General features: G+C 42.3%; 1 protein-coding gene across 1 annotated transcript in view; it reads right to left on the bottom strand.

The window, feature by feature from the left end:
• Positions 1–18,145, bottom strand: part of LOC311132984 (multiple PDZ domain protein-like) — an 84,088-nt gene that overhangs the window by 26,820 nt on the left and 39,123 nt on the right. Inside the window, 6 exon segments of the mRNA XM_084166389.1 lie at positions 10,279–10,362; positions 11,882–11,992; positions 12,115–12,292; positions 15,956–16,051; positions 16,247–16,342; positions 18,045–18,086. Of these exon segments, the coding sequence (XP_084022515.1) occupies positions 10,279–10,362; positions 11,882–11,992; positions 12,115–12,292; positions 15,956–16,051; positions 16,247–16,342; positions 18,045–18,086 (607 nt within the window).

Raw genomic sequence — 18,145 nt, 5'->3', positions numbered from 1 at the left:
AACAATGCCATGGTATACGTTAAACTAACACTCAACAAGCTAATCATCTAAATATACATTAACCCTGGCCGTAGGGTGTGTGTCTAAAATGGCTGCAGAGGCAGATCTTACCCTCTCCACAGTGTAGCCCGTCACTGGCTCATCCTCCACAGCCAGGAGTTTATCTCCAGATTTGATGCTGCCGTCCTGCATAGAGTAATACAGGACTGGTGTTAGAGAATGTTTTGCATGCGTAAAATGTGGCCATCCAATTAGCATAACACGTAGAATTGTCCCAATAGGTTTTTCTGGAGAGCATTGTTCTTTAAAGATAGTCATGGACCGCTACAGGATTTTGTTCCAACCCAGCAATTTACTGATTCAACTAATCAAGGTCCTAATGAGCAGTTATTTACATTTTCGCAGATGCTCTTATTTCATATTTATTTTCCGTACTGGTTCCCTGTGGGAATCGAACCCACAACCCTGGCGTTGCAAGTGCCATGTTCTACCAACTCACACGATACCAGTTATATTAGGTGGGTTAGTGCTGGGCTGGAACAAAAGCCTGCTCCCCTTGTGGGTCTCCCAGAACACTTCTATAGAGGATACCTGTAGAGTAAGAAACACTAGAGTGACAAACCTTTCCTGCTGGTCCTTTTTCAGTTATACTCTGAATCACCACCCCATTCTTGGTGTCCTCCTCACTGAAAGTGATGCCGAATCCACCCTCCTCCTAGAGATAAACAGTGATAATGTACTTGAATTTTACTCGATAACTCCCTGTCAACCATAATTATAGGCACTATGAATCACAATTGAAAACATAATTATGCACATGAAATATGCATGACGACGCATTAAACATGAACATAGCGAGCAATAGATCAGAAACATCACAATGCAAGAACGGTTTGTTTTGTAAATTGTGAGGCATTTTGGAACATTATGGTTCTACCTACATCAGAGACGCTATTGTACGCTTTTTTCAGACAATAATAAAGTGGCTGGAGTAGTAGAAAAAACTAGTGCCAGGGTTGTGTTCATTAGGCATGAAACCGAAGAAAATGGTCAGAATCCGAAATAAATGGGGAGGTAACATCTGAACTTGAACAACACAAAACACTTAATTACATTTTCCGTTACAAAATGTTTTGGTACAATGTGCCGTGATGAACACTACCCAGCTTCACTCAGCATCTTGATCTTTTGTTCCTGGAGAGTGTGCGGAAGTAACAGGGAAGTATGTGTCTGGTATGTGCCCATACCAGATGTTACCTTCATACCGTGATCCTCTAATATACTATTACATAATAAACCATGTGGATAGACAGCTAGGCTGAGACTCCCATCCAGGTGTTTGGCTTGTCAGAAGACCCATTAAATTAGAATAGGTTGACATCCCCCTCTCTCATTCTTTCTTTCTTTCTCTCTCTCTGTCTGTCTATCCTGCTCTCTCTCAGTTCCTGGGGTAGATTGCTGTCGTCCCTCGATCATTCGCTTCCCTCTCTCTTGTAGCAGCCTGTCCAATTAGAATAGGCCTATCTCTCTGTCTCTCTCTCTCTGTCTCTCTCTCTCTCTCTCTCTCTCTCTCTCTTTCTCTCTCTCTCTCTCTATGTGTCTCTCTCTGTCTCTCTTGTAGCAGCCTGTCCAATTAGAATAGGCCCATCTCTCTCTCTTGCTCTCTCTTTTTCTCTCTGTCTCTCTCTCTCTCTCTCTCTCTGTCTCTCTCTCTCTCTCTCTCTCTCTCTCTCTTTCTCTCTCTCTCTCTCTATGTGTCTCTCTCTGTCTCTCTTGTAGCAGCCTGTCCAATTAGAATAGGCCCATCTCTCTCTCTTGCTCTCTCTTTTTCTCTCTGTCTCTCTCTCTCTCTCTCTCTCTCTCTCTCTCTCTTTCTCTCAGCAGCCTATCAAACTAGAACAGGCTATTTCCACCCCCCTCCCGCTCTCTCTTTCTTTCTTTCTCTCTACTTCCCTTTGTTTTATGACCTCGTCAATAAAACCTTTTCCTGAAGAGGTCTGAGGTTATATAACTCATAGCAGCACGGGAGCGTCTCCAGGTAACTCATAGCAGAGCAGCACGGGAGTCTTGAGTGTCTCACCTTCGGCAGTATGACGTGCTGCACGTATTTCAACATGTCGACATTGATCGCTGAGGGTGCAATGGAAGAACATGTTTCCAGCTGTGAAAAAATGAATAATAAGAGATTGAAAGAGTAGAATATTTGAGTGTATTTTCAGTCATTGAGCTGCTTCACACTGTAAGGACTTTTATATGCGTGTGTGTGTGTGAATGCCCACATGTGTGTATGTACTATGCCTTTGTGTGCACATGCCTGCATGTGTGTGTGTGTGTGTTTACCTCTGTCTGGGGCTCCAGGGTGTCTCCATGCTCCCTCACTGGTCCCACAGCCATCTGGTTGAGAGCATCTGTGTTCCTGCCCACCAGTCAAAACTCAGAGTAAATCACTAATCGGAGTAAATCACACCCAGCTTTCTTCCTGTCTGAGACTCATAGCTCATATGAATCACTAAGCCTGCATCCCAAATGCCACCCCTTCCCCTTTACAGTGCACTACTTTTTTTCTTAAATTGTTGGACATAAAAAATTATGGAAATCTGTTCCAAAGTATTCCTTCGCATAATAGACAGATATATAATAACATATAATCATGTTTACATATCTTGCATTACTCATCTCCTATGTATATACTGTATTCTATACTATTCTACTGTATCTTAGTCTATGTCGCTCTGACATTGCTCGTCCATATATTTATTTATATATTCTTAATTTCGTTGCTTTACTTAGATTTCTGTGTATTGGGTATATGTTGTGAAATTGTTAAATATTTATTGTTAGATATACTGCACTGTCGGAGCTAGAAACACAAGCATTTCGCTACACCCGCAATAACATCTGCTAAACACGTGTATGTGACCAATAAAATTTGATTTGATTATGTGATCGTATGAAATGATTATGTTTTAGTCAACTACTATATCTGTTTGGGCTTCTTGCGGTCAATTTGCAGTTTACAAATGATTTGTAATTATGTTCCGGCCCCCTGACCATACGCTCAAGAAAAAAAAATTGTCCCGCGGCTGAATCTAGTTGATGATCCCTGATGTAGTGAATAGAGTGCCAATTGGGGCGCATCCTGAGTCTGTGAACCACAGTCTAATTGAGGCTATCAGCTGAGTTAAGTAGTGTGTGTTGATCCATGAGTCGAGAATCGCTTATATTGGTCTGATTTATTATGTTTATGTGTGATAACTAGCTGGGTTTTCACAGATTCTGACTGATAATAACACAGGCCGGGAGAAAATTGAAGAAAACATCTTGGGAGTATTGAGATGCCCCTTGTGTCTTCGCTGATATCAAGTTACATCAGTCCTTTGTAAGACCACAGCTCCATCTACTGGGCTTTATATGGTGATGCATTAGACTTGAACTAGTCCTCTGGTATGGAAGGGGCTCAGCTACAACAGTGTTTTCCAACTCCAGTCCTCCACTACCCCCAACAGCACACGTTTTTGTTGTAGTCCAGACAAAAACACCTGAATCAACTCATTGAGGGCTTGATGATTAGTTGACCAGTTGAATCAGGTGAGTTTGTCCGAGGCTACAACAAAAATGTATACTGTTGGGGGTACTGGAGGACTGGAGTTGGAAAACAGAGCTACACTATCTATACATTTTTGTTCTTGTTAAGGCTTGGTAAAGATACTTGAAACAATACTTGGTGGAAGGATGGAGATAAGGACTTGGGATATATGTCCCTGTTTATTTAAATACCCCACCTGATGAAAATGATCTTGACCTTCGACGGGGCGCTTTTGATGATGGAGGAGGCATTCTGGTGACTCCGCCCATACAGAATCTGCCCGTTGATCTGATAGGGTGCAGAAATTCACTTGTTACTACTGTCTTTCATACAAATTTATTCCACTGAATTCGATAAAATATTATTAAATTCAGCAACAGTCATTAGTTTTGCTTGCTTCCTGCAAACCTCAGATAATATTGTCGGGATTAAAATTAAACGTAGATATCAAATCAGAGAGGAAAAGCTAAATCAAGTAATATTTGATGATTCAGACCATATAACACAGTAATACCCACTGGACATCAACTCCTGGTTAAGAACCACCCATCTAGAGCATCTGTGACCACTACATTACTAATCCAAGCCCCTCACCTCCAACAGTTCATCCCCGACCACAACGAGACCATCTTTGCCAGCGGCTCCACTGGGGTCGATCTCGACCACAAACACGCTCATGCGAGAGCGGTCACGGTTGCCAGCCAGACTAAGGCCCAGGCCAGTCTTCCCTTTCTCCAGCTCAATCATGTGCAGAAGCCCTGGGAGGGTGCCATACCTCTGACTGATGTTCTCTGTAGAGAACAGTGGATAGATTGAAATGGGTTGAAACACTGACCAATCCTACTGATGAATGTGAATACAGTGGCAGACTTGACTACGACCTGTGTGTGTTGTATAATTATAATTCACATGTGAAATGATTGAATAGAGCCAAATATAGCTAGAACTCCTGTACTAATCTCCCTGACTCACCTCTCCAGTCTCCACCTCATCAATCGGATCAACACAGGACACACACACACACACGCACACACACACACACACACGCACACGCACACATACACACACACACACACACACACACACACACACACACACACACACACACACACACACACACACACACACACACACACACACACACACACACACACACACACACTGCATTCACCAGGGGCCCAGGAGGGACTATACTGTCCGTAATCAGAAGAGCCCGAGGCCCCATCCAGAAACAACCCCTTTCCCCAACCCCTAGGCCAGGGGTATTCAACTCTTATCCTACGAGGTCCGGAGCCTGCTGGTTTTCTGTTCTACCTGATAATTACTTGCACCCACCTGGTGTCCCAGGTCTAAATCAGTCCCTGATTAGAGGGGAAGAAAATGCAGTGGGACTGGTTTCGAGGTCCAGAGTTGAGGGGACCTAGGCACTTCATTTTGAATAACTGGATAGGTATAATATCACTGTGCTAGCCTAGTTGACTTGCCTTGGGAGCCTAGTAGCAAGACTTACATGGAACTCTATTCCACATCAAGTAACTCATGCAAGCAGTAAAATCAGATTAAAAAACAGATAAAAATACACCTTATGTCCTAAGAGCACACACTAAATGTGTTGTGAAATCTGTTGTGAAATGTAATGTATTGTTGTTGTTTTTATTGTAAATAACTGCCTTTATTTTGCTGGACCCCAGGAAGAGTAGCTGCTGCCTTGGCAGGAACTAATGGGCATCCATAATAAATACAAATAAAAATAGTTAGTTCTTGAAGTGGACTGAAATAGGAGCCGGTACTCATTTTGGGTGTACCGGTGTGTGTTCTGGCCCAATTCAAGCACTGGCAAGACTATGATTGCAATGTGGACGTCCTCTAGTGGCCGATAGGTGCTAGCACATGGGAGGAGGCAAGCCAAGATGGAACTTTCTGAATCCATGGCATAGTCTGCAAGCAAACACTACTGCCTACCCACTGGGATCTTCCTGTAAATCTGAAATGATTTGATAGGTATAAATATGGTAGTAACTGCACATTGTCCTCTTTAGAATTGGTAGGACTTTCCCCTTTCAAATCTATCCAGTTCTCCACAAGTGCCTAGGGAGTAGGGGCTAGGGGTTGGGTTTCTGGACTGGGTCCATGGTCTTATTCATTGTGTAATGATCACTAAGAACATTGTGAGAATCCAGATTACATAACATGGTTAGACAACTTCGGTCCTTTCATGAAGAAGGAGGAAGTTGCCCCTAATGGTCAGTTTTGCCCCTTCCATGGTTAGGATTAAGAGTAAAGGTAAACTGTTCCTAGATCTGTTCATCTCGTCACACTCACTCCAGCTGTAGCCAAACTCATCCTCCTCTTCCGTCTGGGCCGGTTTGTCGGGAATCTCTGTCAGGGTATCCGTGTTTGTCTCTCCAACGTGGGGAACCATGGGAAGGGAGAGGTGAGGAGTGGTGGACGATGTCTTTCCCGCTTCCCGCTTTGGCAGCTGCCACACCACAGAAGTGTTGGGAAAACAGATTTGTTTTGTGGCAAAAAGGCAGATAACAATCGCTTAGTTTCAACGTAGCAGGTTTAGCTGACTACAACCTAAAGCTTGTTAAGTTGAGTCGGTAAAGTACGTTTTAGTCACTCATGTGCAGGTGGACAATTTAAAATAGTATTACCCTATTTTTTAGGGATATTTTTTTTTTATATGCCTAATCAAGGAATGCTTGCTGTAAGCAACGTCATAAGTAGTGTATTTCTAGATTACTTCAATATTCAAGAATGAGTTTAATAACAAATGTTCCTTACTGATAGAATTCAATCCAACCATTGTCCATCTGGTAACACATGCAAATGTACACTTACCTTATGAAACAAGTGCAACACAATAAAAGGCAAACAGGATTATTTTTATAAATTTAGGCAAATTCAAATGCATTTGGATTCCGAATCAAAACATTGCATATTTTGGGGATGAATTTGGGGTTTAATTTGGGCCATTTTAATTTTCACATTTTGCAAAGCGTTGCAAAATTCCGAAATTTGTATCGAAGCTATTTGTAAACAACAAAACACAAAAAATAAAAAAGGATTCAAATAGGTTTAGTGGAAAGATGTTAGGACAGCATGTATGCATGCAAGGCCTGTCCAATATATGTGTCTCCACATATATTCCATAACACAACTGTACAAGCATACATGGAAATAGAAGGTGAAAAGCACAACAACACAAAGACCCACAAACCTTAAACGGAGTAGGAGTGAAAGGGTTAGTTGGGGAGAGGCGTAGGAATAGTCTACTGTGACTCTCAACCTTCTACAGAGAACAGAGAAGAGTCAGTCACTTTTTAGGGCAACAACATTGTGAAACTAAAGGCAGAAACTTCACTCCCACCACTATGAATGAGAGTGAAGTGCTAGGTCTACTAGAAATCCTAATTTAAGATAAATCCCTGCAGGAATTTGATTTGAGACTTCTACGACAATACGTCAAATTACAGGTGTTACCTAAGGTTACAAGACCAGCACCCTTTCAAATACAGTACATGAGCTGTGCTTTGTCTGCTTTGCTCTGAGCTAAATCCAGTGCACCTCAAGTATTTGAAAGTATTTGACATACAGTACCAGTCAAAAGTTTGGACACACCTACTCATTCAAGGGTTTTCCTTTATTTTTACTATTTTCTACATTGTAGAATAATAGTGAAGACATAAAAACTATGAAATAACACATATGGAATCATGTAGTAACCAAAAAAGTGTTAAACAAATCAAAATATATGTTATATTTGAGATTCTTCAAATAGCCACCCTTTGCCTTGACAGCTTTGCACACTCTTGGCATTCTCTCAACCAGCATCATGAGGTAGTCACCTGGAATGCATTTCAATTAACAGGTGTGCCTTCTTAAAAGTTAATTTGTGGAATTTATTTCCTTCTTAATGCATTTGAGCCAATCAGTTGTGTTGTGACAAGGTAGGGGGGGGTATACAGAAGATAGCCCTATTTGGTAAAAGACCAAGTCCATATTATGGCAAGAACAGCTCAAATAAGCAAAGAGAAATGACAGTCCATCATTACTTGAAGACATGAAGGTCAGTCAATACGTAACATTTCAAGAACTTTGAAAGTTTCTTCAAGTGCAGTCGCAAAAACCATCAAGCGCTATGATGAAACTGGCTCTCATGAGGACCGCCACAGGAATGGAAGACCCAGAGTTACCTCTGCTGCAGAGGATAAGTTCATTAGAGTTACCAGCCTCAGAAATTGCAGCCCAAATAAATGCTTCACAGAGTTCAAGTAACAGACACATCTCAACATCAACTGTTCAGAGGGGACTGTGTGAACCAGGCCTTCATGGTCGAATTGCTGCAAAGAAACCACTACTAAAGGACACCAATAAGAAGAAAAGACCTGCTTGGGCCAAGAAACACGAGCAATGGACATTAGACCGGTGGAAATTTGTCCTTTGGTCTGGAGTCCAAATTTGATATTTTTGGTTCAAACCGCTGTGTCTTTGTGAGACGCGGTGTGGGTGAACGGATGATCTCCGCATGTGTAGTTCCCACCGTAAAGGATGGAGGAGGAGGTGTTATGGTGTGGGGGTGCTTTGCTGGTAACACTGTCTGTGATTTATTTAGAATTCAAGGCACACTTAACCAGCATGGCTTTCACAGCATTCTGCAGTGATACGCCATCCTATCAGGTTTGGGCTTAGTGGGACTATTATTTGTTTTTCAACAGGACAATGACCCAACACACCTCCAGGCTGTGTAAGGGCTATTTTACCAAGAAGGAGAGTGATGGAGTGCTGCATCAGATGACCTGGCCTCCACAATCCCCCGACCTCAACCCAAGTGAGATGGTTTCAGATGAGTCGGACAGCAGAGTGAAGGAAAAGCAGCCAACAAGTTGTCAGCATATGTGGGAATTCCTTCAAGACTGTTGGAAAAGCATTCCAGGTGAAGCTGGTTGAGAGAATGCCAAGAGTGAGCAAAGCTGTCATCAAGGGAAAGGGTGGCTATTTGAAGAATCTCAAAGATTAAATCTATTTTGATTTGTTTAACACTTTGTTGGTTACTACATGATTCCATATGCATCACATCATAGTTTTGATGTCTTCACTATTATTCTACAATGTAGAAAATAGTAAAAAATAAAGAAAAACCCTTGAATGAGTAGGTGTGTCCCAACTTTTGACCGGTAGTGTATGTGTTACTAACCTTGTCACTATTGCGCCGCACCATGGCCGCCACTCTCTCCTCGTTGGTGTCCGTGGTTGAGGACTGTTGTGTACAAGAGGGAGACATGAAAAATACATCGCTAGGTATTGTCATCAAATGACATATCAGCAAAGGCTGAACTTACAACGTTGAGACATCATATTGTATTTAAATTGGTGAGGCTTGCATGGGCAATGTCTAAAATGTATAGAATGTACATTCAGAAAAGTAAAAGCATCCATATATATTAAAAACATTAGTTTGAATATAACAGAAAAAGTAGCCTGAGCAAAACATCAGTGGTTGTTTTTTTCTTCAGGAGTTGTGGTTGTATAGGCTTGGCTACACCAGAGTATGGATTGCCCTTGGTCAGAGAAGGTACTGTATACGTTCCACATTGGGAAAACTAAAATGATGCGGCCAGTGAGGTAGGCAGCCCGGTAATCAATATTCCACCCAGGGCTGACCATCTCTCACCCAGGAGCTGACTTAATATATCTGCCTGCCAGCCAGAAACCACCACAGCAACATGCAGTGAACCTTGTGGTTTGGGGTACTGAACATATTGGCTATTGTGTTCTTTTAGGTTTTCCTGTTCCTTGATTCTTTCTCAGTTCACATAACTTAATGAGCTGCTATCCCAGGCAGACACAATCTATTCCTGGACTCAAAAGCACTTTCAATGGCGATTTTCCACTGAGCATGCTTTTGAGTTCATTAGTAGAATTAATCTGGGTCTGGGAAACTGGGCCAAAGAGAACTATTCTACACTGATATAGTATATTATACACTGTAGGATTGACCCCCCAAAAGCAGACCTTGAGCAGCGAAAGGAGGAAAAAGCAATCACAGTCTACATGAAGTAAGATTGGGCACTGATAAAAATGGAATCAAAGGCTGTCCTGGAAAGAAGGGAATTTGGAGGCTCAAAAGTTAAAACACCAAGAAAATGTAGGCTCAATAGTAAAAATACCTCTGGAGTTATCAAAATTACTCCAAAATGAGTGACTAGTAATAAATGTCCTCAAGGAGACCAGTTAAAAAAAAAAAAATAATCAAAGTTGAGCTCTTTCTTAGAAGCCAAACAATAAACGTTTCAGAGAATCCTCAAGGCTGCTTTTGGATTATTCACCAGTGACATTGAAGTGTAGAAGGCCATAAAGGGGTAACTGCTAGGAAGCATCATTACGATCTGTAGGTGGGCCCCACTGGCACTATTTAAAAGGACAAGAGCAATACAGACCTGCCCACAGCAGTTAACCTTTGCAGCATATAACGTTTACCCTGGATGCAACCCGATTCCAATTTTCTATTGGGTCTCTTTTTTTGCACACACATACATTAAGTAGACTATAAGCAAACCTGTGAATACTCCTGAATGGAGAGATAAAGCAACATAGACTCTACTGATGTGTAAAGAAAAAGAGGAACAAATAAAAAAAGAAAGAAAGAAAAAGAAACCGAGAGTGAAAGAGAGAGAGAGAGAGATTACCTGGCACATGTGATGAGGCAAGCGTTTTAAAGCGGTGCTGTACTCTATGACTGGTGACGAAGGGGGGCTATAGTGGGACTTGGGCTGAGGAAGAGGTGCATGCTGGACTGGTTAGTGGAAGGTTGTGGAAAAGGTCCGGAAAGCTTTAACCATGCATACTAATTAATGATTGTGAGTTGTATGTCAATATACACTCGGTGGCCAGTTTATTAGGTACACCACCCAGTTCACGAAAATGGTTTGCTCCTACAGACAGTGAGTCACTTGGCCGTGGCTTGCTATATAAAGCAAGCAGGCAGACAGGCATTCAGTTACTGTTCAATTAAACGTTAGAATGGGCAAAACGAGTGACCTAAGCGACTTCGAGCGTGATCGTCAGTGCCAGGCGCGCCGGTTCCAGTATCTCAGAAACAGCCGGCCTGCTATGTTTTTCACGCACGACAGTGTCTAGGGCGACAAACAAAAAACATTTAGTCGGTGGCAGTCCTGTGGGCGAAAACAGCTCATTGATGAGAGAGTTCGAAAGAGAATGGCAAGAAACAGGCAGGCCACAAACAGGCAAATAATGGCGCAGTACAACAGTGGTGTGCAGAACAGCATCTCGGAATGCACAACTTGTCGGTCCTTATCACGGATGGGCTATTGCAGCAGACAACCAACACCGGGTTACACTACTATCAGCTAAAAACAAGAAGAAGCGGCTCCAGTGGGAAAACAATCCAACACTGGACAATTGAGGAGTGGAAAAACATTGCCTGCTCCAACGAATCCCGGTTCCTGTTGTGTCATGCTGATGGCAGAGTCAGAATTTGGTGTAAGCAGCATGATTCCATGGCCCCATCCTGCCTGGTGTCAACGGTACAGGCTGGTGGCGGTGGTGTAATGGTGTGGGGAATGTTTTCCTGGCACACGTTAGGTCCCTTGATACCAATTGAGCAATGTTTGAACGCCACACCCTGTAGAATCCATGCCCCGAAGAATTCAGGCTATTCTGGAGGCAAAGGTGGGTCCGACCCGGTACTAAAAGGGTGTACCTAATAAACTGACCACTGAGTGTATGTCGGCTATTGCAAAGCTTGCAGCAATTTCATTAGGATATTAGTTAGTCATGCTAAGGGCACTTTCAAACCAATCAAGATGATGCAGCAAAAATACAGTCAGTCTAATGTTTTGTCATTTTAAGTTTTTTAATTAAATGGATCCTGACAAGGAATCTGTCAATTAATTGAATATGAGCAAAAGCCTTTCTCCCACTTCAAATCCATCCTCTCACGAAGAGCCCTAATAGCCAGTCATATTTTTGAAGCCATGAGACAGATATAGATACTGTAGTCTTTGTTGGATACAGGATGGTTAAGAAGCTTTTAGAAGTTACATTTGTGTTAAATGGAATAATTAATGGTGAGAGATTAGGAAATCAAGTATTGTTGTTGAAAGACAGCCACACAGCTAGCATGCTCACATAGGGTGCTAGGACCACTTAGCTAGAATTCTATCCCAGTTAGCTAGAATCCTAACACAGGGAGCTAGGACCACTTAGCTAGCATGCTATCACAGTAAGATAGCATGCTAGCAGGCTAACACAAGGAGCTAGAGGGCTCACCCTGGGCCTGTGGACGATACTCTGGACCAGGAACACTACGGGGTTTCCTGCCCTGCGGATGGCCTCCACAGCCTGCTCGTGACTGGCATCACTCAGGTCCACACCGTCCACCTGATACATTCCAAAGAAACAAACAAGTAATTCATAGGTTATTACTGTGCAATTACCATTTCATCACGTCAAAGTAACTACACTCTAATCTCTATTCTGTGAAATAATATCGATTGGTGTACCTCAACAATCCTATCTCCAGTCTTTAGAGTTCCGTTGCGGCCGGCGGGGCTGTCCTCCAGGATGTGTTTGATGAAGATGCCCCGCATCACCTCGCCGTTGCTAAGGCGACTGCCCATCCCTCTGCCCCCCACAATGCTGATGCCAAGGGACTTTCCCGCTTCTCTTTTGAGCTCCACCCTGAGCGAGGCAACACACATTGTAAAATATATTTTTAAAAGGTTTACTGTATTGCGCCACTGCTTGGGACAGGGTTGGCCAACTCCTGTTCTGGGGTTGTTATAATTTGATTTATTTGCACACAAAGTAAAAATACGATGTGACATTGAAGGAGGAAATGGCTTGTGTAAAAATCTCACCTATTGAATACAATATCAGGAGAGTACAACATTACAGAAGGTTCAACAATTGAGAATGGAAATTATTCTCTGTTGTATGAAATGGGGCATTGTGGCGGGTCGGTAAATTAGGTAGACCGGATATGATTCTAAGTCATTTAGATTAGGGAACTGTGTCAGTTCTGCAAATTGGCTAAATTTCTATCTGTGGCCTCCCGAGTGGCGCAGCGACCGGGAGACCCGTGAGGCGGCGCACAATTGGCCCAGCGTCGTCCGGGTTAGGGGAGGGTTTGGCCGGCCGGGACGTCCTTGTCCCATCGAGCTCTAGCGACTCCTTGTGGCGGGCCGGGCGCATGCACGCTGACTTCGGTTGCCAGTTGTACGGTGTTTCCTCCAACACATTGGTGTGGCTGGCTTCTGGGTTAAACAAGCAGTGTGTCAAAAAGCAATGCTGCTTGGCAGGGTCGTGTTTCGGAGGACGCATGGCTCTCAACCTTCGCCTCTGCCGAGTCCGTATTTGGAGTCGTAGCGATGGGACAAAACGGTAACTACCAATGGGGAAGAAAAAGGGGTAAAAATATATATATACAGTGCCTTGCAAAAGTATTCATCCCCCTTGGCGTTTTTCCTATTTTGTTGCATTACAACATGTAATTTAAATTGATTTTTATTTGGATTTCATGTAATGGACATAAACAAAATAGTCCAAATTGGTGAAGTGAAATGAAAAAACTAACTTGTTTCAAAAATTCTAAAAAATAAATAACAGAAAGTGGTGCGTGCGTATGTATTCACCCCCTTTGCTATGAAGCCCCTAAATAAGATCTGGTGCAACCAATTACCTTCAGAAGTCACATAATTAGTTAAATAAAGTCCACCTGTGTGCAATCTAAGTGTCACATGATCTGTCACATGATCTCAGTATATATACACCTGTTCTGAAAGGCCCCAGAATCTGCAACACCACTAAGCAAGGGGCACCACCTCGCACGCGGCACCATGAAGACCAAGGACCTCGCCAAACAGGTCAGGGACAAAGTTGTGGAGAAGTACAGATCAGAGTTGGGTTATAAAAAAATATCCGAAACTTTGAACATCCCACGGAGCACCATTAAATCCATTATTAAAAAATGGAAAGAATATGGCACCACAACAAACCTGCCAAGAGAGGGCCGCCCACCAAAACTCACGGATCAGGCAAGGAGGGCATTAATCAGAGAGGCAACAAAGAGACCAAAGATAACCCTGAAGGAGCTGCAAAGCTCCACAGTGGAGATTGGAGTATCTGTCCATAGGACCACTTTAAGCCGTACACTCCACAGAGCTGGGCTTTACGGAAGAATGGCCAGAAAAAAGCCATTGCTTACAGAAAAAAATAAGCTAACACGTTTGGTATTTGCCAAAAGCCATGTGGGAGACTCCCCAAACATATGGAAGAAGGTACTCTGGTCAGATGAGACTAAAATTGAGCTTTTTGGCTCTACAAATATTGACTTTGGGGGGGGGGGGTGAATAGTTATGCACGCTTACGTTTTCAATTATTTTGTCTTATTTCTTGTTTGTTTCACCCAAAACAATATTTTTCATCTTCAAAGTGGTAGGCATGTTGTGTAAATCAAATGAAACAAACCCCAAAATAATCCATTTTAATTCCAGGTTGTAAGGCAACAAAATAGGAAAAATGCCAAGGGGGGTGAATACTTTCGCAAGCCACTGTATGTACAGTACCAGTCAAAAGTTTGGACACACCTACTCATTCAAGGGGTTTTCTTTATTTTTACTATTTTCTACATTGTAGAATAACAGTGAAGACAACAAAACTATTAAATAACACATATGAAATCATGTAGTAACTAAAAAAGTGTTAAACAAATTCTTCAAATAGCCACCCTTTGCCTTGATGACAGCTCTGCACACTCTTGGCATTCTCTCAACCAGCTTCATGAGGTAGTCACCTGGAATGCATTTCAATTAACAGGTGTACCTTCTTAAAAGTTAATTTGTTGTCTTTTCTTTCCTTAATGCATTTGAGCCAATCAGTTTTTATTTTAATTTTTGTGACAAGGTAGGGGGGGGGTATACAGAAGATAGCCCTATTTGGTAAAAGACCAAGTCCATATTATGGCAAGAACAGCTCAAATAAGCAAAGAGAAACGACAGTCCATCATTACTTTAAGACAAGAAGGTCAGTCAATACGGAACATTTGCAGTCGCAAAAACCATCAAGCGCTATTATGAAACTGGTTCTCATGAGGACCGCCACAGGAATGGAAGACCCAGAGTTACCTCTGCTGCAGAGGATAAGTTCATTAGAGTTACCACCCTCAGAAATTGCAGGCGAAATCAGTGCTTCACAGAGTTCAAGTAACAGACACATCTCAACATCAACTGTTCAGAGTGGACTGTGTGCATCAGGCCTTCATGGTCGAATTGCTGCAAAGAAACCACTACTAAAGGACACCAATAAGAAGAAGAGACCTGCTTGGGCCAAGAAACACGAGCAATGGACAATAGGCCGGTGGAAATTTGTCCAAATGTAAGATTTTTCGTTCAAACCGCTGTGTCTTTGTGAGACACCGTAAAGCATGGAGGAGGAGGTGTGATGGTGTGGGGGTGCTTTGCTGGTGACACTGTCTGTGATTTATTTAGAATTCAAGGCACACTTAACCAGTATGGCTACCACAGCCTTCTGCAGCGATACGCCATCCCATCTGGTTTGGGCTTAATGGGACTATCATTTGTTTTTCAACAGGACAATGACCCAACACACCTCCAGGCTGTGTAAGGGCTATTTTACCATGAAGGAGAGTGATGGAGTGCTGCATCAGATGACCTGGCCTCCACAATCCACAATGAGTCGGACCGCAGAGTGAAGGAAAAGCAGCCAACAAGTGCTCAGCATATGTGGGAACTCCTTCAAGACTGTTGGAAAAGCATTGCAGGTGAAGCTGGTTGAGAGAATGCCAAGAGTGTGCAAAGCTGTCATCAAGGAAAATGGTGGCTATTTGAAGAATTTCAAATATAAAATATATTTTGATTTGTTTAACACTTTTTTGGTTACTACATGATTCCATATGTGTCATTTCATGGTTTTGATGTCTTCACTACTATTCTACAATGTAAAAAATTGTAAAAATAAAGAAAACCCCTTGAATGAGTAGTTGTGTCCAAACCTTTGACTGGTACTGTATATATATGCAGGCTCTAGCTCCGTTCCAAAGCGGTATAACTAATTCCATAAACCAGGGGTGTTTAAACCTTGGCTTGCTGTCCAAACACTGCTTATTATTTATTTACCCAATCAGCTTTGTTTCTTTAACATTAAAGTTGGAAAGAGGGTACGCCCCCTATCATTGCTATTATCACTTCTTAACCAATAGGACATTGCACCCAGTTGACTACTTTAAAATAGTGAAAGCCTTCAATGGCGCTGCCCATGCTAAAACAGGCTTTGTGGCAAGGGCATGTTGTTCAACTCTATGTTCTGGTCCAAGTTCCTACTCACTTCGTGGGCTGGTTCCAGTTACTGAAGGTGGTGCTCTGTAGCTCACTCTCCTCTCCCTCTCCATCCTCCCGCTCAGGGAGTTCTGGGATTTCTCTTCTGCAAAGAGACAACCAATTTTAAACCATAACTTGTCTGATGGTTTGTTCATCGACTTGTTTTGTCTGGAGTTCAACAAAATAATGTTGTGAAAGCTGGTCTATGCTGGAAAACAAAAACATATAAGTTTACTCAAGGCATCGTTATGAAAATACCTTTCTATAAATGTATTGCTTTTATAAAGTTTGAGCTTACTTTGGGGTCGGAGGTGCATCAGAGAAGACGTAATCTTTAGGCTGCTCCAGGCTAGTCTTGTACTCCTCCAGATACTCCACAGGGACATACGTAATGCTGAGAACACACACACGTACGCATACACACCAATGAGCCTCAGCAGACTCCTCCTAACATCAACCTGACCAAGATTTCTCATCATCACTACAAATACCCCCAAAATATATATCCTATCCATAAACATATGACACAGGAGTTCAACCTTGTGTCAGAATTCATCATTAGGAATGACATGATCGTTTAACAAAGCATTAGAGTGGAAGTGCCTCCATTCATATGCAACCCGATATGTCAGAAAGAGCCCTTTTACAAAACAGTCTTTTATTTATTCATAGACGTCTAATTCACATTCAGGAACACGCCTGTTGTTCTCCTCCCCGTCCAATTTAACTCTGCGGCACAAGATTGCAGAAGGGGAAGGAATGAACATTCTGCCTATCATGAGCCCAAGGTGAGCCATTCATGAATAATGTAGTGAGCCGTCAATGGATTGAGTACGGGAATTCTTTCCAAAATATGTCATGGAGTTTTGAAGGGAACATCAATTGGAACACCAATTCTTAATTTACTGGAACAGTAGAGAACATTCCAAATGATTAAGAATTGAATGAAAGGGAGTAGAAAAGCGCACAGGTCTGCTTTGGTAGGCCCAGTTTCGAGCAATTATTCATCAGTAGTTGATTCTAAAACACACACACACACATTTGAGTGAAGATGACAGATCTAACAATGATGGATTGAGTCATACTTCAACATTAGGACATACAGACACTGAGGTACTTGAATCAAATAGCAATTCAAATGCCTCCAAAAACAGATGAAGGAAGGAATAAGTGAATTAGTGTGTGATGGGATGGATACAGCACAGACAAAAAAGTGCAAAATCGATCGTTATCACCCCACACAAATGGACCTGCATGCCCCGTAGTCACAGAGAGGCATGTCAATGAAGTGTTAAGGGTGAAGTGTTAAAATAAACATGGTTAGTGGTGCAGTCCAGTGAGAGATTTATCCAGATGCATTGACTGTGTGTTGGGACTGCGTTAACTAGACTAGCTGTGCGTATGGACACCAGCAGAAGCTTTGCTGTCACACCAAAGAAAATGGTTTAGGAGATACAGTATGTCGGTGTTGGTATTGGCGATATGAAATATGTTGTATTTAAAAAATCTGCAAAGCAGTGATTACCTATGGTCAATGTGCTGTATGTAGCCTATATTATTATCTGATCTGGTGAATTTACATTTACATTTTAGTCATTTAGCAGACGCTCTTATCCAGAGCGACTTACAGGAGCAATTAGGGTTAAGTGCCTTGCTTAAGGGCACATCGACAGATTTTTCACCTAGTCGGCTCGGGGGTTAGAACCAGCGACCTTTCGGTTACTGGCACAACGCTCTTACCCACTAAGCTACCTGCCGAATTGTAATCTCCATAGATTTCAACATTATTTGATTATTAATGAGTAAGCGGTAACAGTGCATTTAGCTAAGAAGTCTGCTCTATTTTGCTCCAAGAGAAAGCAAAGAACTTAACTGTTCAAACTAAGGTTTGTGTATGATAGATATACAGTATGGTTGATTTACAGTATGGTTGATTTACAGTATGTGTTGTAATGTCTAGATCTGGATAAAACTCCCTACCACGGACAGGTGATGAGACTCAGATGTAGATGGTTAGAAAATGTGTACAGAGAGGAAACAAATCAGTGGTAGATTTTGGTTGCACACCCGTCAGCGTGGGAGTTAGCGGTACTCACACATAAAAGGGGCACAGATCGTCCTCTGGCGCACAAGCAGATCTAGAAGGTGAAGAGGATGTTATGCACCATGGCTAACATACTGGAATGTACTGACACGT

This window comes from Coregonus lavaretus (assembly GCF_964263955.1).
Source record: "Coregonus lavaretus genome assembly, chromosome: 7".
Taxonomy (NCBI): Eukaryota; Metazoa; Chordata; class Actinopteri; order Salmoniformes; family Salmonidae; genus Coregonus; species Coregonus lavaretus.
The sequence above is the reverse complement of the archived record's forward strand: the minus strand, read 5'-3'. Positions and strand labels throughout refer to the sequence as shown.